This window comes from Salvia hispanica, chromosome 5, assembly GCF_029641045.1.
Source record: "Salvia hispanica isolate PSC_SH4W2 chromosome 5, Shi_PSC_v1, whole genome shotgun sequence".
Lineage (NCBI taxonomy): Eukaryota > Viridiplantae > Streptophyta > Magnoliopsida > Lamiales > Lamiaceae > Salvia > Salvia hispanica.
In genome coordinates, this window is record NC_142696.1 from 34,636,697 (window position 1) to 34,663,107 (window position 26,411).

Here is a 26,411-nt window from a genome sequence, read left to right on the forward strand (position 1 = left end):
TTTTAGAATGTTGCCGACAAAATTTTCAAATTATTCCATTACCATATGCTATCATCCGTCATTACCGTCGAGGTTAGGCATGGAACAAAATATTATTAATCTACTTGAAAATAATTCAAATTCAAACCTTTTTGTGTGTTGACAATTGTCAGACTATATATGTCCAAATTTGATTTGTGGCGTTTAATTTGGGTATGTTGCCAACTCAAACTTTAAGATGCTTTTTAGCCACAAACTAACAAATTAGAGAAAACATTAATGCAGTGCTAAAATTGCACAGGCTGGAGGATTATTTAGAGTGGGAACAGGTTGCTGGAGTTGGATTTTGTGGGAAAAAAACCTAGTCAACCCTATAATTGTTTCTTAACTATTTCAAAGTTATTACTTGAGGATCGTTTCGTAATTATGTTATAGAGTAAGTTAAGAGTATTATTATATATGTTATTAATAATGTGTTTGATATGCATATAAGTCTTACTAGTAAATAACTCGTGTTATTGGACTGGAGAAATTCGCTTTGAAGCTTATGTTTTCACATTATCCATCATTTTGTCAAGTTACAATAATAACTTTAGGAATTGGACCTAGATAATGCGATCAAATTACTAAATTGTTCTCCATTTTTTTACCTCTCTATTTGAGTAGACATATTAAAAAGGGTATTTAAGTCCATACAAAATTAACATGGTCTTCTGTCTTTCCCAACAAACAAGTACTAGTATTAAAGAGAGGGTAAATTTTTATCAAATTATCAAACACATCTACTAGATATAATAATTAGCACAAATTATAATACTATCATGGACCATGGTCATTATCCTACCTAGTTGAAACATAGATATATCGAATCGCACCTATTTTGTTTTCTTAATGTGATTTATCTCTCTCATGTAATTTGAATCCTATTCCACAAAATCAAACTTTACTTAGAACAACGACTGCAACTAAAAAATCTTCATTCTTAAATTCCAAATTCAAAACTTGGAAACTACATGGGAAATAATAGTGAATTTCTATTGGAGATTAAACATTCATACATTTCACTTTCAGAAAAAGAAGAGTATGTCTCTATTGCCAAGGTCCCATTCACCAAAAATTCACTAGAGCCAAAGCCTAAGATATGGTGATACTTTAAAAATAAAGGTAACACTACATGTAAATATTTTACTAATATGTACAAACATGTTAAAAGCTGAACTAGATTTGTGCAACCATTTCATGTAAGTATTCGTGGGGGAAAAAGAATGATACAAAGTAAGAATTGTTTTGACTCTTTTGTGGAGAAAGTGGTGATGGGTGCATCTTTGTTGACTAATGAGGATAAAGAAAGTGAGTGAAATAAAATTTAAGTGAAAGTAAATTGGCACTAAAATCCCGCCTCAATTTGTGTTAAATACACAAATCAATTGGATCTCCCACTTATTTATTATCCATCAACCATAACTCCACCACTCACCATGTGCACATTTAAGTTTCCTTCAACTTCACACCTCTTCCTACTTATATAAATTCTACATTATTTATTCAATTTTTTCTCTTGTTCTTTTAATTATAAAAAGTAGTATTGGCTTATTCTTTATATCGATAAGGCCAAATCCCTATGATGCTTTGAACTTTTAAGATTTGAATGTGATAACGGAATTATCAATTAACCCATATTTTGATGAAATTTTGATGTAGCATCTTCTTTCAAAGTGATCTCGGGTTTGATTCTCATCTTAGAATATATATGGATGTAGCAAATGCTTAAAGTGATCTGGTACTGGTATGAATAGTATTGGAGGAATTAAATTGGGCAATTATTTAAGAAAAGATAGATTTTAATTTTTTTCTTATAAGAGATATTGGTATTAAAAGTCATAAATTTTTAGCCAATTTTGGCATTCTTATGAACTTTGAAAGTGATTTAAAAGTCACAAATTTTAAAATCTACATAACATATTTTATCCTATTAATTAGATACATATTATTCAACATTGAATTCAAAAATTAAGATGTCAAAACAATATTATTTTATGAATAGTTCAGACTAAAGAGTCGATTTTATGACTAGCCACGAAGAATCAAATTTGAAATCAGTTTATAACTTTGAGCGCTTATTTGTGCAAAAATGTTATAAGGTTATATGAGGGAGTTGTAATTTTGTAAATAATGACTCATTGTATAGATACGCCAAAGTTGTGACTTGTGACATTAAAAAATCACAAACTGATACTTTCAGTTCTTATTTGTAAATCATAAAATACAAGGCTCAAAAACAATGAATATTCATTACCAAAAAAAAACTACTACAGTATGAATTTTATACTACTAAATGATGAATGTATATGTATTAGTTGTGGCATATATGATTGTGTCACGATATCTCTATTACTCCTTCCGTTCGCGAATAGAAGTCACATTTCTCTGTGGCACGAATTTTAAGAAAAATTAATGGTATATGAGTTCCACTTGTTACTTGTACGTATTTGTATTAATTCTAAATGAAATTTGAATGAAATGAGTTAATCGGAGGGAGTAATCATCATTTAATTTATAAAAATGAAAACTACTTTATTGTTACTTTAAAATGGAAATTTACATTAATCTAATTTTAAATTCTACTAGTATTTTTTTTTCTCGAGCTCCTCAATCATCTTAGTCATAAGAAGGAGGCGTTCAACCTCGGACAAATGGGAAGTGTGCGTATGCATATTGCACGAATGTCGTTTGAGCTCTTCGATTCATTAAAACTTTGAAGATAGACAAAAAAAATTGAAAATATGAAAATAGAGAGTGAGAGATGTGAAAAATGAGAACATATGGATATTTATAGAGAAATTAAATTTATAAGTATATAAAAAAAGGATTAAATCGCGCGGATGCTGGGGCGGTACCACCGGCCGGCGGCGATTCAGCCGCGAGGGAGGCAGGGAGCTGGGTGGCCGTGGAATTATAAGGAGATGCAATATGCTCCCCTATGTAGCTATGCCATGAACCTACATACAATCAATTATATATTGACGTCTTTTTTTACTTCCTAGTGTCTTGTCACACTTTGGTTATCTCCTATTTACCAAAATTTCCTTCATTCCTACAATAGTTATGCCCAATTTAATCGTGATTTTCGTTATTGGATGGATGCCATTAAAAAGAAAAAAAATGGAAGCTACGTGTACGCGTTGTCAAATTCTATTGACAACAATCATAACACAACTAATTCATAGTTATACCCTTGTATGATTATCCAACATTTGTGTTTCTCCTCGTAAAAGAACATGTTGGTTCTTCCGTGTGGTATAACGGGATATAAAGAGATAAAGAATATTTAGGGTGTAATACAATTCAAAATAATACTCAGAAAATAAATGAAAGAGAAATACATGAAAAGTGGAAATAAATTGATCAAGTTGAATATAATTGAATAAACTGATCAAGCTGAACTAAATATAGAAAGAAAATAAAAAACAAGTCAAAGTGATCAAGCCGAGTCGATGAGACATCTTTTTGCAAGACGAGATACGCCTCGATAGTGCTCTCGGCTTGGCGTGTCGTCCTCAAGATAAAACGGTTTTGTTTTGTCTGTTGCAGCACCGCAGACGGAACAAGCTCGAGGGTAGAGCTTCAAAAGGACAATGTAGAGAGAGCGCTTATGATTTGTGAATGCAGAATGTGTGATGTAGTTGTGTGGAATGCATGAAATGTCTTCCTATTTATAGGGGTTTTATTTGAAATGCTTGAAACACTAACATTTTCCGTTTTCATAAAATTCGGTTGGTCGACCATTTTCCAATCACATGCCATTTCTGAATCACTTTCCAATTTCGTGAACCAGGAATGTGGCCAAATTCTATGACGGTAACTAAACCACCCAACTCGTAAGATAGTGCACGGTCCTCAAGGTGCACTAGCTTGAGCAGGGTTTGCCGCCCTTGCTTAAGTATGAATTCGATTTCATGACGACACACAACCAAGTGACACACAACCAAGAAGATAGTCAGTTCGTGAAACAAATCATGACAAGACAAACATTTTCCCGTATTTGAAACATAAAATCATTTATCGGCATAAGCAAAACACTTAACATAGAATGCATATGTTTTAATTTATTTTTTATTGACCGTTCTCGCCCTCGAAAACTTACTCTCTTCACCCCTTTATTCTTCGCAAATTAATCGAATTCAGAATTTAGCTACATATTTTTTCAATTAAATCTCAACTTTAACTACTTCAAATGGAGAATAATTCGTTAGTATAACTAATTGGCTCAAAAATTAAATAAATAGCCAACAATAAACTTGAATTAATTCTAGCCCAATCCTTTAATTAAGTCTTTTAGTTTCTGGCCCAAAGCTTTTAAAGCGTGGCCCCAAAATAATTAAACTATTCACCCCGTAAGTTAAGTTTCTTCAATTAAATTCGATTTCTTAATTTTAAAGTTTGGTTCGTTTTGCTCGGGTTCGATTAAACAATATGATTGGGTTGATGATATGACTATGATGAATGTGAAATTGATGATGGTAGAGAAAATATACATTTTGAACTTGGTAAAGATTAGTGTAAATTGGCCTTTGTCTCGTTGGATGTTTTGAAGAATTTGTGAATATTTGGGTGTAGAGAATATATAGAGGGAATTTTTGCCATAATATTTGGTGATTTCTTGCCATAATTTTGGAGTCTCATTTTTCGGGAATTGATTTGCAGGATCAAGACAAGAGATCAAGAAGAAATTTTGTAGGTGGAGATCAGTGACAAAAATCGTTCCTGCATGGAAGAAAGAAAGGAAAATTTTCTTTTCCTTATTCTAGATTTATTTGGGCTCAAGAAAGGAAGAATAAAAGAAATTGGGCTCAACTCTCAAGAGTAAAAAATAAAAGAATTTGGCCTACCATGTTAGTATTTCATTTGATTTTATTAATTGTTGAAAGCCTAATACTTTGTATTTTAATTAATTTGGAAATGGATATCTACATTTAAATATTTTCTTTTGAAGTAGTACAAGGAGTTTTGATCTGTTGGATCTGAAAATTGGCGGTCAGGATTTACCTGATGTCAACTCTGCAAAAAATGTCAATCAGAGTGAATGTCAATTGAATGTGTGTAAAATGACACTATAATTATATTAAGAGCATCCGCAATGGTGCATAGGCCAGCCATAGGCCAGCCATTCTCTCCTCTGCCACGTCAGCAACACTAAAAAAACCACCTGCCACGTCAGATTTAGGCCAGCCATAGGCCAGCCCAATAAAAACAATTCAAAATATACTACATTTACGGAATGAAAATTACGATTAAAATACGGAATTAAATTTAGACACGTGTACGGGAAAATTCATTAATTGCATTTTAAAAAGTTACATAGATAAAAAAAAAAAGTACATGCATAATAAAGAAAAAAAACTATCGTCGTGCAGTCCTCCGTGCCCACAACTCTTCAATTATATCCTTTTGGAGTTGAATATGAGCATCCACTTGGCGCATGCTGGCAAATTCCTTGAGTCGGCCGGCTTCATCGAGGGGTACCCCCTGTCGTACACTAGGGGTGGCCGTTCCGTGGCTTGGACCGGCTTCATCGTCACTGACCCAACTAGTCAGTTGTACGCCTTCGTGTTCGACGATCATGTTGTGCAGGATAATGCAAGCGTACATTATCTCGGAAACGCATCCGACATCCCACAAACGCGTTGGGCCCTTGATTGCCGCCCATCGAGACTGGAGCACACCAAATGCGCGCTCCACGTCCTTGCGCACCGACTCCTGTCGTTGCGCAAAGTAGGCCTTCTTTTCATCACTTGTTTGTCGGATCGTCTTCACAAAGACCGGCCACCGAGGGTATATCCCATCCGCCAAGTAGTAGCCCATATCATGCCGGTTGCCGTTGGCCACGAATGAGACGGCTGGACCGACGCCCTGGCACTTCTCGTTGAAGAGGGGAGACGAGTTCAGGACGTTGAGGTCGTTGTTCGACCCGGCTACCCCAAAATACGCATGCCAGATCCACAGCCGGTAATCAGCTACGGCCTCGAGGATTATCGTGGGGTTCTTTGACTTGTATCCGGTCGTGTAGGCCCCCTTCCAGGCAGTCGGACAGTTCTTCCACTCCCAATGCATACAGTCTATGCTGCCTAACATCCCGGGGAACCCATGCTTCTCCCCGTGCATCTGCATCAAATTCTGACAATCTTTACTGCTCACCGAAAATGCTGATCACGCCCCCACAGAACTCCTTCAGACATTTCAGGGCTGACGACTCACCGATGTGGAGGTACTCATCCCACATGTCTGCCGCGCCTCCGTAGGCCAACTGCCTGATTGCCGCCGTGCACTTTTGGATAGGGGTGTGGCCGGGTCTGCCAGCCGCATCGTGCCTGAAGCGGAAACACATATATTGACGCTCCAATGCCCTAACGATGCGCATAAACAACTCCCTGTGCATTCTGAAACGCCGTCGGAACATGTTGGCGGGAAACCGCGGGTACTCTGCAAAGTAGTCCTCGTACAGCCGCTGATGTGCAGCTACGTGATCCCGATCAATCACTGCTCGGTGGTGGACAACTGGTGGAGGAGGGCGAGGTATCGCCTGCTGTTCCACCATACGCATGTACCGCTCCATCCCGCGGTTCATGTAGGCCTCCATAGCCTCGTTCATCCTCCGTTCGTACTCCTCAGGATCCCCACCACTACCGCTACCGCTACCACCCGCGTGATCCATCGCTCGATGATGCTCTTGAACAGAAAGTTAGAGAGAGAGAAAACTCGTTAAAACAAGTGGTGCAAATGAAAATGAAACGAAAATCGCGTTTATATATGATTTTAAAAAAAAAAATAAAAAAAATCGAAAATCGGCGCTGGCCGATCGCTGGCCGATCGGGCCTCCACAATGGCGGCTAGCCGATCGGCTAGCGTTTCGGCCAGCGACGAGCGATCGGCGAGCCCACGCCGATCCGCTCGCCGATTTTGCGCTGGCCGATTGCAATGGTTCGGCTAGCCGATCGGCCAGCGCGACGAATCGGCTAGCCGGTCGCTAGCCGACTATTGCGGATGCTCTAACATACTCATCTTATTGTGTTGACGTTTTGAATAAGGGTGGAAATACGGATATCGGGTATTGGGTTTACCCGTACCCGATCCGATATCCGCCGGGTATTTGATACCCAATATCCAATTTTATGGGTTTGGGCATGGGATTGGATATTGAGATTTAAGATAAATAGGGTATTGAGTAACCTGAATTGGTATCAGATAATACCCGAATATCCAATTTATTATTTAAAGCAATTTTTAAATTAGGTTTAGCCATTTTGTGCTTCAAGAGCTAGGCTAATTTATTTACTAATTACATTTTACTAGGTTAACTTTCTCTATACTTATATAAATAAGTCAATCTCTCTTACTCTAGATCACGGCTTCTCCAAACTCTCAAATTTTACGTATTCCATAGCCAACTCATATTATTTTTATATTATAGTTAATTATTTTGACTTTTATATGACTTTTAACTGTTTAATTAAATGCGTAACTTTTATTATTTTACTTACATATTGCATAACCAATCACTATAAATATATTTATACTTTAAAATAAAAATGACCCATTTTTTTTTATAGTTTTATACTACAAAATAAATGCAACATTAAAGATATTAGTCAATTTAAATATTTCTATATTTATATTAATATATAAAATTTGATTTTTTTTATTAGTTATTAACACATATAAAGAGTCGGGTATTTGGGTACCTGATACGTCGAGTATGGATACCCGGGGCGAGTATTGGAGTACCCAAAAATATATCCGGTCGGGTTTTGGATAGACATTTAGATAATTTTCGATGTTTGGGTACCCGATTTTTTCGGGTCGGGTATCCACGGATACCTGTATTCCCACCCCTAGTTTTGAATTATACTATAGTGACATCATTAAAATGTCAAACGAGATTAACATTGATATCCATTTATATTAAAATATTATTTTTAAACTATAACATGATATCATTTCAAACCATTAAAAATCTTTAAAATTCTACAACCTAAATTGTATAGTTAGCATTTAGGGAGGAGTTATCAATAAATTACCTCGCTATAATAAATAGGTATAGATTTAGTCTAGGATATAAATAATACTAGTACTATATAGTATCATTTTTTTCTAAAACTTATGTGGCATACAACGTGGCAGTTTAGACTTAGAGCATCTCCAATGGTACTTCGGCCAAAAATCGGCCAACAGTTTCTCCCCCTGCCACGTCAGCAGTACTAAAAATCCACCTGCCACATCAGATTTAGGTCAGCCACAGGCCAGCCGCAATAAAAATAATTCAAAAAATACTACATTTACGGAATTAAAATTACGATTAAATTACGGAATTAAATTTACGAGACATATACGGGAAAATTCATTAATTGCATTTAAAAAAGGTAATAGATAAAAAAAATTACATTTAAAAAGGTACATAATAAAGAAAAAAAACTATCGCCGTGCAATCCTCCGTGCCCACAACTCTTCAATTATATCCTTTTGGAGTTGAATATGAGCATCCACTTGGCGCATGCAGGCAAATTCCTTGAGGCGGCCGGCTTCATCGAGAGGTACCCCACGTCGTACACTAGGGGTGGCCGTTCTGTGGCTTGGACCGGCTTCATCATCATTAGCCCAACTAGTCAGTTGTACGCCTTCGTCTTCGACGATCATGTTGTGCAGGATAATGCAGGCGTACATTATCTGGGAAACGCGTCCGACATCCCACAAACGCATTGGACCCTTAATTGCCGCCCATCGAGACTGGAGCACACCAAATGCACGCTCCACGTCCTTGCGCGCCGACTCCTGTCGTTCCGCAAAGTAGGCCTTCCTTTCATCACTTGTTTGCCTGATCGTCTTCACAAAGACCGGCCACCGAGGGTATATCCCATCCGCCAAGTAGTAGCCCATATCATGCCGGTTGCCGTTGGCCACAAATGAGACGGCTGGACCGACGCCCTGGCACTTCTCGTTGAAGAGGGGAGACGAGTTCAGGACGTTGAGGTCGTTATTCGACCCGGCTACCCCAAAATACGCATGTCAGATCCACAGCCGGTAATCAGCTACGGCCTCGAGGATTATCGTGGGATTCTTTGACTTGTAGCCGGTCGTGTAGGCCCCCTTCCAGCCAGTCGGACAGTTCTTCCACTCCCAATGCATACAATCTATGCTGCCTAACATCCCGGGGAACCCATGCTTTTCCCCGTGCATCTGCATCAAATTCTGACAATCTTCGGGAGTAGGGCTTCGAAGGTACTGCTCACCGAAAATGCTGATCACGCCCCCACAGAAATCCTTCAGACATTCCAGGGCCGTCGACTCACCGATATGGAGGTACTCATCCCACATGTCTGCCGCGCCTCCGTAAGCCAACTGCCTGATTGGCGCCATGCACTTTTGAATAGGGGTGTGGCCGGGTCTGCCAGCCGCATCGTGCCTAAAGCGGAAACACAGATATCGACGCTCTAATGCGCCAACGATGCGCATAAACAACTCCCTGCGCATTCTAAAACGCCGCCAGAACATGTTGGCGGGAAACCGCGGTTCTCTGAAAAGTAGTCGTCGTACAGAAAGTTAGAGAGAGAGAAAACTCATCGCTCGATGATGCTCTTGTACAAAAAGTTAGAGAGAGAGAAAACTCGTTAAAACAAGTGGTGCAAATGAAAATGAAACGTAAATCGCGTTTATATAGGTTTTTTTAAAAAAAAAAAACAAACAAAACAAAAATCGCCGCTGGCCGATCGGGCCGCCACAATGGCGGCTAGCCGATCGGCCAGCCCACGCCGGTCCGCTCGCCGATTTCGCGTTGGCCGCCTCCAATGGTTCGGCTAGCCGATCGGCCAGCGCGAAAAATCGGCTAGCCGGTCGCTAGCCGACCGTTGGAGATGCTCTTAGTCATCAATTTTTCGGTGTTGAAAATATTGATTCTAATAATTTTAAGATATAATTGATTAGAAAAAATGATAATCATAGTAACTAAATAATAAGTACTCCATAGAACAATGAAAAAATGTTAACTGTTTTAAACCTTTAATTTTCTCTAATTAGGGAGAGTGAGACGGTGAATGGACCTTTTCTTTGATAAACTAATCTTATTGTATTTTACAATGTAGAACTAAAATAACATCGATCTTTTAATATATAGTCATTTCATATATTGTGTTAAAATAAAAAAACTATCTATATGCTATTTTCCGAGGCCATTTGGTAACTCGTAATCCATAACCTTAAAATTAAATTAATAGAAGTCTTCGTAATATCTAATCAACTTATAATGATATTATACGTATTTTGTATGAAAATAATACTAATAAAAATAGCCATCTATCTCCCTATCTCCCACCACTCCAAACCACTAGGTTTATATGTAGAGTTTTTTATATTTATTGAGAACGCTATTGTTGAAATTGAAATTCATAATTTTGAAGATTTAACCTGAAGTTAACCCCTCGGCTTTTCTTATTAATTAATTAATTAATTAATTAATATGTAAATTGCACGTGTATTTGTGTGATATTGCTCACATTGAAAATACAACCAACCACTAAAAACTACTATGATTTTCAGCAATTTAATATCACCTAAGCTATGTAGCTTAATCGCAAGGATTCTTAAATGGTCACAAACCTTTAAATAAATATAAATTTTTAACGTACAAGTGGTTAATAAAATCTTTATTACTTGAATATAAATTCTTAAATGGACACAAACCTTTAAATAAATATAAATGGCCTCAAGCATACTCAACAAATCTACGTCACTTATTTTCATTATTACATGAATATGAATTCGATCCATATGTGGAAAAATTTAACCACAGATATACTTACATAAAAGCTAGGATAGAGGGTGGCCTCCTTTTTATTAAAGTTAGGTGAACAAGGACTCCCTACTTTATTTTAATTAAATTTTTAATTTGTCATGTTATTATATACACGTATATGCTTTGAATATTGTTACTATTTGAAATCCAATGTGATTGTAAAAGGATCTAGAATCGAATTGCTTGTATATTGGATAACGTCGGCAGATGAATAAAATTTATTGAAAGATGATAGCTATTGTTCTAATTTTATACTCCCTCAGTTCCATACTAATAGAGTCATTTTGCCATTTTAGTACGTTTCATAGTAATAGGGTCATTTTCCTTTTCAGTAAAAGTCAACACATTTTTCTACACCTATTTTACTCTTTCTTAGTTTATTATCTCTTCATCTTTCCACCTTTTTCATTTTTCACTTTACTTTCCCTTTACTTAACTCACCTAACATAATTTTTTTTAATATCCGTGCAAAAAATAAATACCTACATTACTATGGAACGGAAGGAGTATTGTATAGATATAACGGAAAACAATCATAAATTCAATAGATAAGTTTGGATGTACTTAATATATAGCCTATACCAAGTACCAACCCCTTAATCGGCCGGTGACAGATATAACTAAATTTTAAGTAGTTTGCATAAATCTGAAATTTATTGCTCTTAGTTTGCATAAATCTTAAATGTATTGCTCTTACTTTCCATAAATCTGAAATTTATTGATCTATATGGTATTTTGTTATAAGAGTACATTGTCAAATAAAGGTTAAATTCCAATTCGTCTCCTAGTTTTCAATATCTAAAAATAAATCACAAAGTTTGAGATTTTTATAATTATCTCATCTCTCATCCTTCCTTTTTTTCGGCTAATTATATGATGGTACAGAGTCAGTTTAAGACACATGGACAAAATGTCATTATGAACTTAATTAGACGTTGTCATTTTGCATAACAACGTTTTGTCCACGTGATTTAAACCGTCTGCCACATTAACGCATAATTGGCCGAAAAAGGGAAGGATAAGATGATAAACAAAAATTTCAAACTTTGTGATTTATTTTCATTGCAACAAGATTTGATCCTCCGTTGCTAACTACGCTGCCCCTACGGGCATCGTGATTTATTTCAGATTTTATGAAGGGTTGGACGAATCATGAGGAGATCTCTAATTTAATCATATTTCGTGATTTATTTGATAATTTATTGTATTATAATTATTAAATCTTTTTTTATATGTATTGTTGTTATAGAATTGTGATATTCAACTAATAACAACCTTTTTCTTTCGATCAATAAAGTCTGATGTTTGAGTTTTCTCAAATACACGTGTATAATAGTTTAAGTCTAACTAAGTAAAAGTCAATAATGTATCTCTTAATATATAGCTTATCTCTCAATTATCGTCTTTATTTAATTATACAAGGATTAATATCAAAATATGCCTATTCATACGGTATTTAATAGTGCAATTCGAATTAGTATTTATTTAATGAAATTCGACACCATGCAAGAAAATATATTATGCTAACATGAATCATATTTCGTTTTCTCTCTCTTTTTTCACAGTTGGAATTCCAGTGGGCGCGTTACGCATAGGACCACAATAATCATCAATATTGACATACGAAATAAAACTTTAAAAAATATTTTGAATGTTGAAGCTTGGTTTATCAAAATTAAAATACTGAAAAAATTAGGTATTTTATTTATCAAACACGTAATTATTTGTTGGGGGAGACCACCGTGAGAGGATGAGTAATTGCAGCAAAGGAGGTGCCTAATCAACGACTTTAATTTTTATTAGTATAAAGCGTGTTTTAACCTCTTTGTTGTGCTAATAATTAAAAATAAATATTCCTTATACGTCAATAATTATGGGCACATGGAACTCTTTTTCTAGACAATCACCTCTTTAAAGATGAATATTACACTGTCTTGGCATTGTATGCTTAATACCTGCCCTTTTGTTGTTTCCCTTTAAGAATGAAAACAATTTTAAAAATTAGATTGGAATAATTTACCTATTTTTTATTGCATTAATTGTACTTCAAACGAGTACTCTTTTTCTTTGGTATTTTTTTTCATTTTGATTCTTTATCAATAAGATTTTTGTGAGACTCCTTCCATGAGTTTTCGATACCTCTCTTTTGGATCAACAAGCTTAGCGAATATAATTTTTTGAGTGACTCTCGACGGTCAAAACTCAAAAAGACATTTTACTATTATTTTCATAAGATTTTATACAAACTTAAAACATACCGAACTATATACTTAACAAGTAGAAAAACAGTCTTATATTTATTATGATTTCTTGAAGAGTACTTGGAGTAAAGATAATCAAAAGGAGAGAAAAATTAGTCATGGCCCATTAATTTAAAATTATAATGGAGACAAATTTCAAATTTTAAAATTTTGTTAATTCAATACTATACTCCTATATATTTAATTATATTGATAACATTGAATTATCTTTTTAAATTTTCAAAATTGTTAGGGCCATGGCCATGGAAAGCCCACAATTACTGTATCTACTCAACTATGGTTAAATTCCAACTTACAATATACTATTTGTTAAATTTTAATTTGTATTGCAACTTAAAAATTTTAGGCCAAATTCTGGTATGCTAACTTATAAAATAATCACTCATGTTCAATATAATATGAAGCAAAGTAGTAAACAAATACATAACTAATTATTGAATTAATTATCAACTTACTTTTCTAAATATATGGTTTAAAATATTCCATACATATGGTGAATTCCAGCTCTAAAACACTCCTATGTTACAAAAAAAATTCGTCTGCTTTCATTTTATTTCCCAACATAACTATGAGGAATCTCCTGAAATCAATTCTTTAATTTTTATCATGTTTTATCAGTCGTTGACACGAACCCCTAAACTATATTCCCACTAACTTAATACTATTACTACATGTTTAAATTGTATAAGACAAAAGGTAAGATTGTAGCACTATAATTTCAGTTGCACCGAAATTACCAACTAAGGAGAATGTAAATCTTGATCAATTTATTCCATTAATATTATACTATGACATACATATATCGTGAATTAAAGAGCACTCCCAATGGAGTTCCCTTATTTCTCCCTTATTTCTCCCTAACTCCTGCCACATCAGCGCCACATCAGCATCACATTTTATCCCCAGTTTTTAGCCAACCCCTACAATGGTTTCTCCCTTATTTCTCCCTTATTTCTCCCTAACTCAACATTTCATTTTTACATCATCACTAATTTAATTGTTTTATTTTTATATATAATAAAGCTAGCTTATTTAATTTATAAAGATAAATCAAATAAATAGTAATAAAGTTCGTTGTATTAAACACGGGTACACATTACAACGAAGAAAATTAAAAAAAAAAAAAGTACACGAATGGAAATAAAAAATCAAAAAAAAAATTCAAAGAAAAAAAAATTCAAGGGCGGTGGGCGCGGTTTCTATTTGCCCACAATTCTTCGATGATATCGTGTTGTAGTGCTTGATGGGCCTCCTTCTGGTGTATGTCCATGAACGCCTGGAACCGTTCATGTTCGTTGTGCGGTACACCCTGGCGGGCGGACTCGGTTGAGACACCGTGACTCGATGATGCAACACTTGGGTCGTTGGTGACGTCGAGGACGCCTTCGTGTTTGTGTGAATGAAGTTTGTGGGTGATGAATGGAGGAAGAGGATGAAATATTTATAGGGGTGGGATAAAATAGCCGTTCGGCCAAAAAAAAAAAAAAAAATTTTAAAAATCGCCGATTATCGCCGAGCGTCGCCCACAGTGGCCGGCGATCGCTCGGCGATAATCCGGCGATAAATCGCCACTCGGCGAAGCAACGGTAACATTATCGCCGAATTATCGCCGACTTCGCCACAATGGCCGGCGATAATTCGGCGATAATCGGCGATTTATCGCCGAGAATTCGCCACCTCCATTGGGAGTGCTCTAAATTCATTTAAACGCCGTTTAAGTAAGTTGTTTAAAAAGGGAGTCTTATTTTCATAGAACAAGGTTAGGACTTAGGGGTATATTTTATTCATAAAATCATCGCCAAAACTAATTTTCTGAAATATTTTAATCATTTTGAATAAGTTACCAGCTAGAAAAAAAAACAAAAGTATAGATTACCAAACAATGCAAATTGCAATTACTGCAAACTATCCAAATCAGAAATAAAATATTGGATGAAATTGTTGTTGCACAATCCATACAATGATGGCATTATCGTGAATAGGGGATAAGATAGGGGCAACACCGGCACAAGAGATGAAAAAGGAGGCCATTAATAAGGAAGTTGAAGGAGAGGGCTGTTTGCAATTATTTTTTGCATTTAGTTTTTTGTTACTATAAAAAGGAGCTGCTCGACGCAATTGCCTTCCACCATCGAATGCGCTGTCCCTTCTCTCTCTTCGAGAATTTTCCGTGCTGGTCGAAAAACCTCAGAAAAGAGAAAAAATTAGTTTAGAATCTTCGTAATCAGGAAAACCTGAAATTTGCGTCACAAAGAGCAAACCCTAGGAATTGCGTGTGCTACGTACGGGTTTGCCGATCGAACATTGATGATTTCAATTATCTGATCGCATTCATTTTTGGACTTCGTTTTCGTTGTGTTTTTTTTCGACCGTCAAGGTGCGTGTGGCTTTGCTTATTCCATGCGTTGCGATTTGTTTTGTGGTTTGTATCGAGATCGGGATGGTTTGGATTTATCTCGTCTGCCTTCGAATTTAATTGCATTGTGTCGTTTTTTTTGTGGCTGAATGTTCAGATCTGCTGTGGTTTTCATTGGCTCTGGCGGATTTGTAATTTATTTGTCGCCTGTGTTTATGCTTTGTTATTTTCTGCGTAGCGCATGCGCGTGAATAATTCGAAACCATGACTGGTCGTGTATTTTGTGCTGTATTTGAATCGTTTTGCAATTGCTTTTGAATTATTTGTCTGTGAGCTGGGGACTGTTTGTGTTGAAAAGGAACACTGCCAATGCTCATTTGAATTGTGTGATGACATTTATTGCCTCTTTTTACCCCCTTCATGCGGGTATTGTGTTTGACGCAACATTTCTCGAGAATAAATTACCCAAACTGTGCAGAAATTAGGCAGCACTGTATTCTTATTCTTGTATATTGCACTGTTTTCAGGAAGGACATGTCATACTTGAAGGGAGTTTGGTGATATAGTACTCGTGGTGGTTGAATTAGCCCAGATATCATTCAATTGCCTCCTATCCTTTCATTCACAGTGTTCTAACATCATGGTCGCCACTGCTGCAACTTCTGCGTTTCTCCAAATACCTTCTCCAGCTTCAGACTCTGCTGGAAAAACACCAGGAAAGGCATTAGGGAGTGTCCCTGCAAGTGTTGATGCACGTGGCACCAATGCTAAGTCGAAATCCACATCGTCGGGAAGATTGCACGTTAAGGCTAACGCACAAGCCCCTCCCAAGGTCAATGGCTCTAAGGTTGGCTCTATGGAGTCTCTGAAGACTGAGGACATGTCACCTCCACCGAGGACATTCATCAACCAATTGCCTGACTGGAGCATGCTTCTTGCTGCCATTACTACAATATTTTTGGCAGCTGAAAAGCAATGGATGATGCTTGATTGGAAGCCAAAACGGTCAGATATGCTTGTTGATCCTTTTGGTTTGGGGCAGATTGTACAAGGTGGTTTTGTGTTTCGTCAAAACTTCAGTATTAGATCTTATGAAATAGGGGCGGATAGGACTGCTTCGGTAGAAACACTGATGAATCATTTGCAGGTGCACGCTGATTCTTTTTTATGCCTTCATGTATTTCTGTGATTGTGAATTGTTTAGTGTTCTGGTTGCACCTTGTAGATGAAGTTGCTCAATTTCTACAGGAAACAGCTCTAAATCACGTAAAAAATGCTGGGCTGCTGGCTGATGGCTTTGGTTCAACACCGGAGATGTGCAAACGAAATTTAATTTGGGTGGTTTCCAAAATGCAGGTTGCTGTAGATCGCTACCCGACATGGTAAGTTTTTGCTGTCAAACAATTAGTAAAACAGATTTGACCATTTAATGTTTTGAAGAAGTTCAATTGAGTGTTCTTATTAGTTATAATCTGATGGGGTGATGTTCTGTTTTCAGGGGTGATGTTGTTCAAGTAGATACCTGGGTAGCTGCATCAGGAAAGAATGGTATGCGTCGAGATTGGCTTGTGCGTGATAGTAACACTGGCGATATATTAACTAGAGCTACAAGGTTAGAATTTTTTGACCAAGCAACATGTGGTATATTCATGAAACATCAACAAAATCTTCGAAGCATTACCAAGTGATGCAGCTGTTTTTTTATTGAGAACTAGTTTGATAATGATGAACAGTAGAAAAATGATCTTAATATGCTCTACTTCATTGGATTGGAAAAAATGAAAAGTGAAGCTGGAATTAAGTGTTGTATATTGCATTTTACAACACTTAGACTTTGAAATTGAAATGTGTTTTTATGTTTTGGATAGTCTATGGGTGATGATGAATAAAGAGACACGGAAGTTATCCAAAATGCCGGATGAGGTCCGAGGTGAAATAGGTAGCTACTTTGTGGATTCTCCTCCATTAGTGGATGACGATAGTAGGAAACTACCAAAGCTTGATGAAAAGACTGCAGAGAACATTCATAGTGGTTTGACTGTAAGCAGCAGTCTATTTTTGTTGATTTTTTTTTCTTTTGTCCTACAATGATCACAGTAACAGTTCTATCTTCATTTTCCTAAAGCATGTGTCCTTTGTGTGCAGCCTAGATGGAGTGATTTAGATGTGAATCAACATGTGAATAATGTTAAATATGTTGGTTGGATACTAGAGGTAAGCATTTTCTTTACCTTGAATTTTACTTAATTAGCAATGTGCCCTTTAAATAGCCTTGAAGTGTTTGGAACATCTTTTTATTACTACTATTAGAGATGCAGGATGTGACCTCTTGCTTTTTTATGGTTATAATTAGACTAGACTCCTGCCAAGATTTGCATGGAATTTGCTTTTTCTTTTGTTTGCTTTAATTTTTCTAAAAGCCATTTTATTTGCTGAGAAGATTGCCAAAAATCTAGGGAGAAACAATTGCAACTTGCCTTTTCATTACTTAAAAACAAAAACTTGAGACGCATTGAATTTCCGCAGACAAAATGAGTGGCATCATTGATTCTGGCTCTTGTGACTAAACTAGTTTCTTGGGCTCCCCTTAATTAGATACTTATATCCTTAAGTTTGATTGAGCTTGATTTTCTTTTATAGATTTACTTTAGGTTGCAGTCCTTAAAAGCTTCTGTCAAATTAGGGATGGCTAAATATCTTCAGCAAAAATTAGTTGTGCACATGCAATTTCTACTATTTTGTGCAGTCATTCTGCTAGTTCTGGCTCGTTTGCAGTTGAGTTTTGTTAAAAGTGTGTTTTGTCTTCTATTGCAGAGTGCTCCACTAGAAATATTGGAGACTCACGAGCTCGCTGGTATGACTCTAGAATACAGGAGGGAGTGCATGAGAGACAGTGTGCTGCAGTCACTCACTTCAATTGTTGAGGATGGTAGTGGCGACTCGTCTCGCCCTGGCATTGTTGAGTGCCAGCATTTGCTTCGATTGGAGGGTGGAGGTGAAATTGTGAAGGGGCGGACCAAGTGGAGGCCGAAGTTTGTTGACAAGATCGGAAGCTTTGGGCAGCTCCCGCACGAAAATGCTTAATGTGATGTGTGCAGCCATGACGGTTTGGCCCAGCGCGCGCGCCCTTTCTTACAGTCTAGTATAATACTTTCTTACTACTTGCTTATCTCCCATTTTATTCTCTCAATCCCAATGTAATATCCAGTCTAATTTATGCCGTTCTTTTATTTTCTTTCTTTTTTTTGGTTAATTTTCGTTATTTTTTAATTCCTTTTGACGAAAATACAATCGGTTTCAAGTCATTGTAAGTACCTATCCTCCTTTTTTTGTATGCTGGCTTCCATTAAATTTCCCAGCCTTTGTTTGGTGTTGGTAATGAAAGTTAGTTCATAGGTGGGCAGTTGTGGTCCTTTTCTTTCTCCAATTATGCAATCAAATAATTAGTGTTGAAAGAAAATTCCAATACGTAATCTGTATAGTAGCAAAGGGCTTTAACTAATCTTGTTTCCAGCTGCTGAATCGGTGGAAAATATAAATTTAAAAAACTAGTATATGAATTATGAATTGCTACAAATTGTAGGGAGGTGTCCATCCTTGTCTTGATCTGACTTCATCGGTTTATGGTTTATTGTTGGATATGACGGCTGATTCATTTATACTACAATGATATTGTTGATGAAGGAATTTAATACTCTATTTATCATGCCGCACTATTTACTTATAAGAATCATCGATTGCCACGGCATATAAACCAACATTTAAATAAGACAGGAAAAAAATGGTTGGATATTTAAAACTGAAGGCGACATGACAAGATGAGAGGCCAATATTGATTTGGAATATAATTGAATCTTCGACTGTTCAACTCATAATGGTCAAGAAAAGTGACCGTAGTGAACAGTGAATATTCAAAAATCAATCTAGGGATCTTGCTATTGGGGGTTAGGTGAACAAACTATATAATCTATGTATAGAGCATGAATATTCGATTTTGTTCCTTCACAGTTATGCTAGAACTAGAACGAAATCTAGTAAAAAGATGGTTATATAATTGTTTTAATAATAATGATGACAGCTAGCCATGAACAGTGAACTGATCAAAAGGATATTATATACTCCTTCCGTCCCATAATATACACACTTGTATAATGGGACGAAATTTTAAGAGATGTTGCTTTGTGTGTTGAGTGGTGAGAGAAAATAATATATTTATATTAATGTGAGAGAGAACTTTTTCTAAAAATGAAAATGTGACATCTTTTGTGAAACAAATAAAAAAGGAAAGTATAACATCTATTATGAGGCGAAGGAAATACTACTATTTAGGCCAATACCTTAGTCCAATGTAGAAATGTAGTGGGTTTGGACTGGGCTCATTAGTTGAAATGAGCTCCAATCAGGCCATTTTGTAAACCCATCCTCTTAGATAATAATGTAATCAAATAACAAAACACTAAGAATAGTCTATTTCTCATTTAATGCATCTCATGCACATGTGTCATGCTAATCTTCTCTATATTGTTCTAATTTTATCGGATGACCTCGAAGGAACTTAACCACAAATAGTCTAATGCCTACAATCATCCAATTTTGGCTGCATTTAATTTTTCTCATACTTTTTTATTCAAGATACAATAGGATATGATTGTGAAGTTATCTTTAAAAATATTATTCATAGGAGTATATTGGTATTCAAATTTTTTTTTTGCAAATAATATTTTTAATATCTCTTTAGTATACATAAAACAAAAAAAATTAAACAATGACAGAGTCTTGGCCTTGGGTTGGGCTAAGCCCAGCAATATTAATAAAATCATGACCCAAGCCAGCCTGCTTCATACATGGGCTTGTGCCTCAATCTAGTTGGGCCTGCTAGCCCAATTTTGATAACTCTTAGTCAATGTTGCCGTCATCAAGAAAATAGAATTCTGACTAGCATTTATATGCTTAGATTACCCTCACTAAGCAATAGATTTCCGGCAAACTGTTCTCTTCATGTGGCATAGTAGAGATTTTATTATGCTCCTCAACTTCAATCACTTCGATCATTTTGCATTATTCTAATTGCTTGTCTCTTTTAGTTCATTTAAAATTTGTCGTGGTCTTTTTAATATGGATGATGGTCTTTTCCATTTATGCCACTCAAATTAAATAACTGATCGCGCATCTTCTCATAGGAGTATTAATTAAAGTTTTGCTTGTGGCAAGGAAAGGTCATCCTATGATAGGTGAGACATTTGTGTACGCTTGCATGTCTACCACCACAAAGTCAATGGAATAAATGAAATCATCTACTTTTACCAAGACATCTTCAACCATCTCTATAGGTCAGCGAACTATCATATTCGTCATTTACAACTTGATAATTGTTGACTTGAATGAATCTATATTTCATTGTTCAAACACAGATATAGACATCATATTTACATTGACACCTAGATCACACAATGCATTAAGTTAATAATTTTAGTCTCTTTGTTAATTTGCAAGTACTTCGAAGAATGTGAGTATGACACAAAACTTTTAAGCAAGATGCACACATTATTTATATATCAGCTCCTAAGTCTTATTCTCATTGTCCGCCATTTATAATTCTATTTTGATTTGTCACAGCTTTAAGAAATTATTTGATTTTATGACAAAAATAAGAAAATGAATTAGCGAAATGTGGACCCACTTTTAAGTGAATAGTAGGAGCCATTCGTTTAAAATGCAAAAAAGTGAATAATACTTTAAATCGTGAACATTTTTTGGGTACATAAAGTTCAACAATTATCCTCCTAGTTGATTTGCATGTATTTAAAAGAAGGTGATGGCCCAAAGCCTAAAGTCAACAAAGGATCCTTTGTTTAGTCCAAAAACTGAATGAGTAGTAATTATTTGGGTAGGGTGAGGTGGACTAATGAAATGATAAGTTAAAATGGGCAATCAAACTATTTATTCGGTGTTAAAGAAATCATGCGAACTTTGCTTCATCTTCTAAATCACTCCCCCTTTTCCACTCTCTCCTTCCTCCGTTCCTCATCTCGATCTTCTGCAAATTCATACAATCCCCGCCACTCAACCCTTCGAAGCTTTGCACTTATGGCCGATGACCTCGTCAGAGGAAACGTGCTCCAAAACGGCGTCGCTCTCATCACTCTCGATCGCCCCAAAGCACTTAATGCCATGAATTTAGGTTTCACCCTATTTATTTTGCGCCTGCTTTCCTTTTCTAACATTTTGATTTGCATCTAGTATAATAATTATTGGAGCTTAATTTGAAAATCTCTACTGATTTTGTGTGTTAAATTCGAGCGCCTCTTCATCTGTGCCGGATGTAATTGCTGCTAACTGTGGGATTTATTTTATTCTATGTAGATATGGACGTCAAATATAAGAGTTACCTTGATGAATGGGAATTGGATCCCAGAGTGAAGTGCGTTTTGGTTGAAAGCAGCTCATCTCGCGCATTCTCAGCAGGTCACAGAGCTGTTGCTCATTCATAACTTCATGAGTAGTATTTATTTATTTGTTACTGTAGTCTAGTTTCTGGACTGCCTTGTTGTGATTCTGTTATATACTTGTTGTATTACACTCGGAGCATGGTGGGTTAGTGATATTTATTTAGGGGTTTTACTGTGGCTTCATGAGTCTGGAAAGGTTTTGAGGGTAAACATTCATGATCAATGCAGGAATGGATATTAAGGGTGTTGCTGCTGAGATTCAAAAGGACAAATCCACTCCTCTTGTCCAGAAGGTTCCTCTATTGTCACAGAATAATTAATATAATTTTTGTGACACAGACCTATAGTTTTACTGTTTGCAAGTGGCATCTAAATTTGGCTGTCTTTGGATCTCTCATTTTCCCTCTTGATCTGTGGTTGTATAAGTAGTACCCTTTCCTGGAAAACCATTTGGCTGGAATCTTGATTTGGCAGCTGAGACTCTTAGTTAACTACTTTGCATGCAGGTGGTGATGTGAAGCAGATTGCAACAAAAAATCAACTGTCAGACATGATTGAGGTCTTGTGGATCCAAAAGTGGAAAATTGATTAATAATAACCATATAGATATTCTAGGTCTATTGAATCATTTTGCATGCTATGAAAGAGTTGTTTTTCATTCTTGAATCTTGATAACTTCAGCATCTAAACGCCTTGAAACAAAGTGCATGCTACTTTATCAAGCATTAATAAATTAGATGTGGTGTTTCAGTGACGCAATTATGTCATGTTGGTTACTATTTTCTGCTTAGTTGTTTGTATGCAGGTTTTACCTCTATTCCACACATACAGAAACTTATATCTTTGCATTGTAGTATGTTCTAAAGAACTGGTTTATCTCATGCAATAAAGCAGTTTAAATAGGTAATGATTTATAAAAAGGAGATTAAGTTTCCTTGTAGGGTCAATGTACTTATAAGATCGTGTAAGATCGTGCCACTGATTTTGGAAAAGTATCTTGCTCTGCCTTGAATTTCTTTGATTGGTGTGCACTTACTATTTCACATAATGCACAGAGTGTATATGCAGTTCAATATGGATACACTCTTGCACCTACTGATGTTTTATGGTAGAAGCTTTTGTTGCGTTAATATATTTTTTGTGTATGTGCTTCTCAAAAAAAAGTCACTCATCATTTTGAGCTAATTATTAGGTGTTCACTGCGGAATATTCTCTTATATGCAAAATATTTGAGTACAAAAAGCCTTATATCTGTTTCATGGATGGTATTACAATGGGATTTGGCATTGGACTGTCTGGTCATGGTCGATACAGGCTCATAACTGAGGTAATCGATTTTGTAGCATCATGTCTGATGCCACTACTTATTAGATAAAGATCTAAAATATCTAATCGTGTGTGTCATTTGTTTCAGAAAACAGTCCTTGCTATGCCAGAAAATGGTATTGGGTTATTTCCAGATGTTGGCTTTGCTTATATAGCAGCAAAAAGTCCTGGAGAAGGAGCAGTAGGTCAGTCCCTTGCTTTTTAGTTGGTTACACTTGGGAATCTCCAGTCTGCCTCCTTTCTGTTAAAAGCTTTTGATTGATTTTAAGCTCAAAACTCAAACTGTATATTTTATGATGAAACTCTGGACCTGGCTGTTCACAGATTTTTAGGACACATAGATTCATATATGAGTTTACTAAGAAACAATCCGATTTATAATGATACAAATTGGGGATTCTTCTGTTCATGATCTATTCTTTTAACCATTGTGTTTCTCATCCCTATTCGATTTTCAGGGGCCTATCTTGGATTGACTGGAAATAGAATATCAACGCCAGCTGATGCTCTATATGTTGGTCTGGGAAGTCATTATGTTCCTTCTGGGAGCTTGGCTGCACTAAAGGACGATCTCCTGGCGACCACCTTGTATGTTTGTCTTGATATGATAAACATTGTTATGCTAAAAATTGCTTTTAATTTACTACCTCTAACAGTGTTAACTAGGTTTATGTTTTGCTTGTAATTGGAATTTTCACTTCTGTAATTATGCCATCAGGGTCTAGCACTTCAGAGAAGTGACTAATCTTGTTTTCTAGTTCAATATAGGAACCTTCTAGATCATTTAACACTATCAAAATGCAAAGGTTTGATAAATGTTGCCATGTTACTCATTTTAATATCTATGTGGTTTTGCATCTATAGGACATATTTTTAGTGTCATTCATCAAACAAATTTTCTAATTGTATGTTCACAATGTAGTTCTGAGGACCCTGATCATGACATCAGAGCACTGGTGGAAAAATATAGCAGAAATCCGGAGTCCGAACCTCGTTTGAAGTTGCTTTTACCCCGGATAATTTCAACCTTTGGAAGTAACAAATCCGTTAAGGAGGTTATAAAGGAGCTGGAAAATCATCAGCTAAGTGGTGATTCACTGGGTGAGCTCTAATCCTTTTGTTCTTTTCTCATCTTTGAATGTTTAACATGCATTTCTTTTTTCCTCCCTGCTCTTACTGGGAAATAGTTTAATGTGTATATTTATTCTTCTTTTTGCCAGTGGCAGAATGGGCTAAGGATGCCCTGCAAGGGCTCAAGAAAGGAGGCCCCTTTTCTCTCTGCCTCACAGATAAACATTTTTCAAGAGTTTCTTCTGCTCAAGGCAACAATAATGACGAGTTATCCAAGGTAGTGGCCTTACTTTTCTTACCCCCATCAACCCTCTCTGCTAGGGAGAAAGGAAAAAGTTTGTCTTACTCAAACATTGATCTTCAAGTTTGTTCAACATATTTCCTCACTGCTTTTGTCTTGTAACATTCTCTCTCCAGCTGACTGGTGTTATGAAAACTGAATATCGAATTGCAATAAGGTCTTCTCTTCGAAATGATTTCTCAGAAGGCGTCCGAGCTGTCTTAGTGGACAAAGATCAGGTGAGCGATGGCGTGTTCTCTTTAATATGTTTTGCTTCTGATTATTGTTAGACCCTTAATAAAGTTTTATGTCCCCAACTTTCAGCATATTCCAAGAAATCTCCCAACTTTTTGTTTTTTCATTGAATGTCTCCAACTTTCAGATTTTTTCATAAAATGTTCAACAAAAAAAATCAGTGACAGAAAACTGATTCATTTGACTGGAGTATGAGGTTGAAATTTTTTCCTCTTCAATACATGAAATGAAACAACACCATTTTAGCAAAAAACAAGAATGGTTAATAGTGTTGTGTCCCCAAATTTTAGCGTATTTCAAAAAATATCCCCAACTTTCACGTGTTGAAGAGGAAAAAAATTCCAACCTCAGACTGCGGCGAGATGAATCAGTTTTCCGCGACCGAATATAGCGGGACATTTTATATGAAATGCTGAAAGTTGGGATCATTTGATGAAAAAAATGAAAGTTGTGGAATTTTTTTTGGAATAAACTGAAAGTTGGGGACATAAAACACTATTTAGTATTAGTAACTCTTATTAGAAACTCTTCTGGTTGGCGTGAATTATATTCATCTTACACACCATCTCCTCCTTTACCAGTACCACCCTTGTGTATGTTATAATGAAGTCACTTCTCCATTGGTCTCATTAGTTGAAATTGCCTGGTTTTGTTTAAACTTTGCAATCAGGTTTGCAAATCAATAGTATCTTCTTTTTTAAGCTTGTCTAGTTTTATTTAAGCTTGGCATATCTATATTTTTTTGTCCTTTTGCTTGTCATAGCTGTGCTGATAGTTTTGGCAGTATATTATTCTGCAAGTTTGCTCTTTAGTGAAAGCAGAAGCAGAACATGAGAAAGGCTAGTTTTGCACATCTTTCATGAGCTACAAATAAACTCTCTTTCCTATACATTGGATATTGACATGCGTCTCTGTATCGGAATAATTGTCCTTGATCAGAAAAACTAGCACTGACCTCTCCCATCTTTAGATAGGATTACCACGATTGATTATCTACACAGATTAGCAAAGAATCACAGAACCTTGTGATTGAGATTATCTACTTAATTGCAGTGCTTTTCATTACTCGGTTACTTGAAAGCTTCACTTCCTTATACCATCAAACAATTAACAGTAGCACTTAGTAAACCAAACTGAAGCGTTTAATTATTGCTGAGTCTTGTGCCAATGTTGTCCATCTCTGATATCTTTGTCTGTTATCAGAATCCCAAGTGGAATCCGCCAAGCCTAGACGAAGTGAATCCTGCTGAAGTGGAAGCTCTTTTTGAACCTTTGGGGCCAGAAATCGGGGAATTGAATGTGTGAGTGGTGACTGCAACGCTTCCCAGCTATGCTACTAAAGATTCTCAGCTATTTGGAATAAGATGAGAGTTTGATTTATCGGTGGATAAACAGTGTTTAGGCAAATGCTTTCCATGTTATTAAAGTAAAGCTGAAGATCCAGACTTAATAGAGTACTTTTCAAGTAGCACCATGTGCGTTGTCCGTCCGAAAACTTGTCTGACTCTAATTTTTCGAAATAAAAAGTACGTAATTTGAAAATTGTGCAAGTTATAAGTAATGACTGGAACAAGCTCCAATACACAGACGA

At 36.2% G+C, this 26,411-nt stretch overlaps 2 protein-coding genes and 1 pseudogene across 6 annotated transcripts; 2 read left to right on the plus strand and 1 right to left on the minus strand.

Moving 5' to 3' along the window:
• Positions 1 to 15,164: 15,164 nt before the first annotated feature.
• Positions 15,165 to 18,842, plus strand: LOC125188909 (palmitoyl-acyl carrier protein thioesterase, chloroplastic-like). Of its 3 annotated transcripts, none has more exons than XM_048086007.2 (7): positions 15,165 to 15,460; positions 15,967 to 16,586; positions 16,688 to 16,821; positions 16,938 to 17,051; positions 17,308 to 17,479; positions 17,585 to 17,653; positions 18,254 to 18,842. In XM_048086007.2, exons 2-7 carry the CDS (start codon positions 16,080 to 16,082, stop codon positions 18,521 to 18,523), a joined length of 1,266 nt encoding a protein of 421 aa, XP_047941964.1. In that variant the 5' UTR covers positions 15,165 to 15,460; positions 15,967 to 16,079; the 3' UTR covers positions 18,524 to 18,842. The 3 variants fall into 3 exon arrangements, with proteins under 3 accessions (XP_047941964.1, XP_047941965.1, XP_088915060.1); XM_048086008.2 differs by having other exon boundaries at positions 15,165 to 15,365; XM_089058934.1 differs by lacking the exon at positions 15,165 to 15,460 and adding an exon at positions 15,528 to 15,865.
• Positions 18,843 to 19,897: 1,055 nt separating this feature from the next.
• LOC125191489 (U6 spliceosomal RNA) lies at positions 19,898 to 19,994 on the minus strand (annotated as a pseudogene).
• Positions 19,995 to 21,381: 1,387 nt separating this feature from the next.
• LOC125188100 (3-hydroxyisobutyryl-CoA hydrolase-like protein 3, mitochondrial) lies at positions 21,382 to 26,362 on the plus strand. 3 transcript variants are annotated; one of them, XM_048084842.2, is made up of 11 exons: positions 21,382 to 21,620; positions 21,803 to 21,904; positions 22,117 to 22,162; positions 22,396 to 22,447; positions 23,081 to 23,215; positions 23,303 to 23,399; positions 23,673 to 23,802; positions 24,137 to 24,315; positions 24,435 to 24,562; positions 24,703 to 24,804; positions 26,024 to 26,362. In XM_048084842.2, exons 1-11 carry the CDS (start codon positions 21,401 to 21,403, stop codon positions 26,123 to 26,125), a joined length of 1,293 nt encoding a protein of 430 aa, XP_047940799.1. In that variant the 5' UTR covers positions 21,382 to 21,400; the 3' UTR covers positions 26,126 to 26,362. The 3 variants fall into 3 exon arrangements, with proteins under 3 accessions (XP_047940799.1, XP_047940797.1, XP_047940798.1); XM_048084840.2 differs by lacking the exon at positions 22,396 to 22,447 and having other exon boundaries at positions 21,383 to 21,620; positions 22,117 to 22,181; XM_048084841.2 differs by lacking the exon at positions 22,117 to 22,162 and having other exon boundaries at positions 21,383 to 21,620; positions 22,395 to 22,447.
• The last annotated feature ends 49 nt before the right edge of the window (positions 26,363 to 26,411 follow it).

Bases quoted from the DNA above. Each gene is read 5' to 3' on its own strand.
- LOC125188100 (XM_048084842.2), top strand. From the start codon at position 21,401: ATGCGAACTTTGCTTCATCTTCTAAATCACTCCCCCTTTTCCACTCTC. The intron at 23,803-24,136 runs GTATGTTTGTCT...TTCACAATGTAG, and splicing joins GATCTCCTGGCGACCACCTT to TTCTGAGGACCCTGATCATG. The intron at 24,805-26,023 runs GTGAGCGATGGC...GTCTGTTATCAG, and splicing joins TCTTAGTGGACAAAGATCAG to AATCCCAAGTGGAATCCGCC.
- LOC125188909 (XM_048086007.2), top strand. From the start codon at position 16,080: ATGGTCGCCACTGCTGCAACTTCTGCGTTTCTCCAAATACCTTCTCCA. The intron at 16,587-16,687 runs GTGCACGCTGAT...CAATTTCTACAG, and splicing joins CACTGATGAATCATTTGCAG to GAAACAGCTCTAAATCACGT. The intron at 17,480-17,584 runs GTAAGCAGCAGT...CTTTGTGTGCAG, and splicing joins ACATTCATAGTGGTTTGACT to CCTAGATGGAGTGATTTAGA.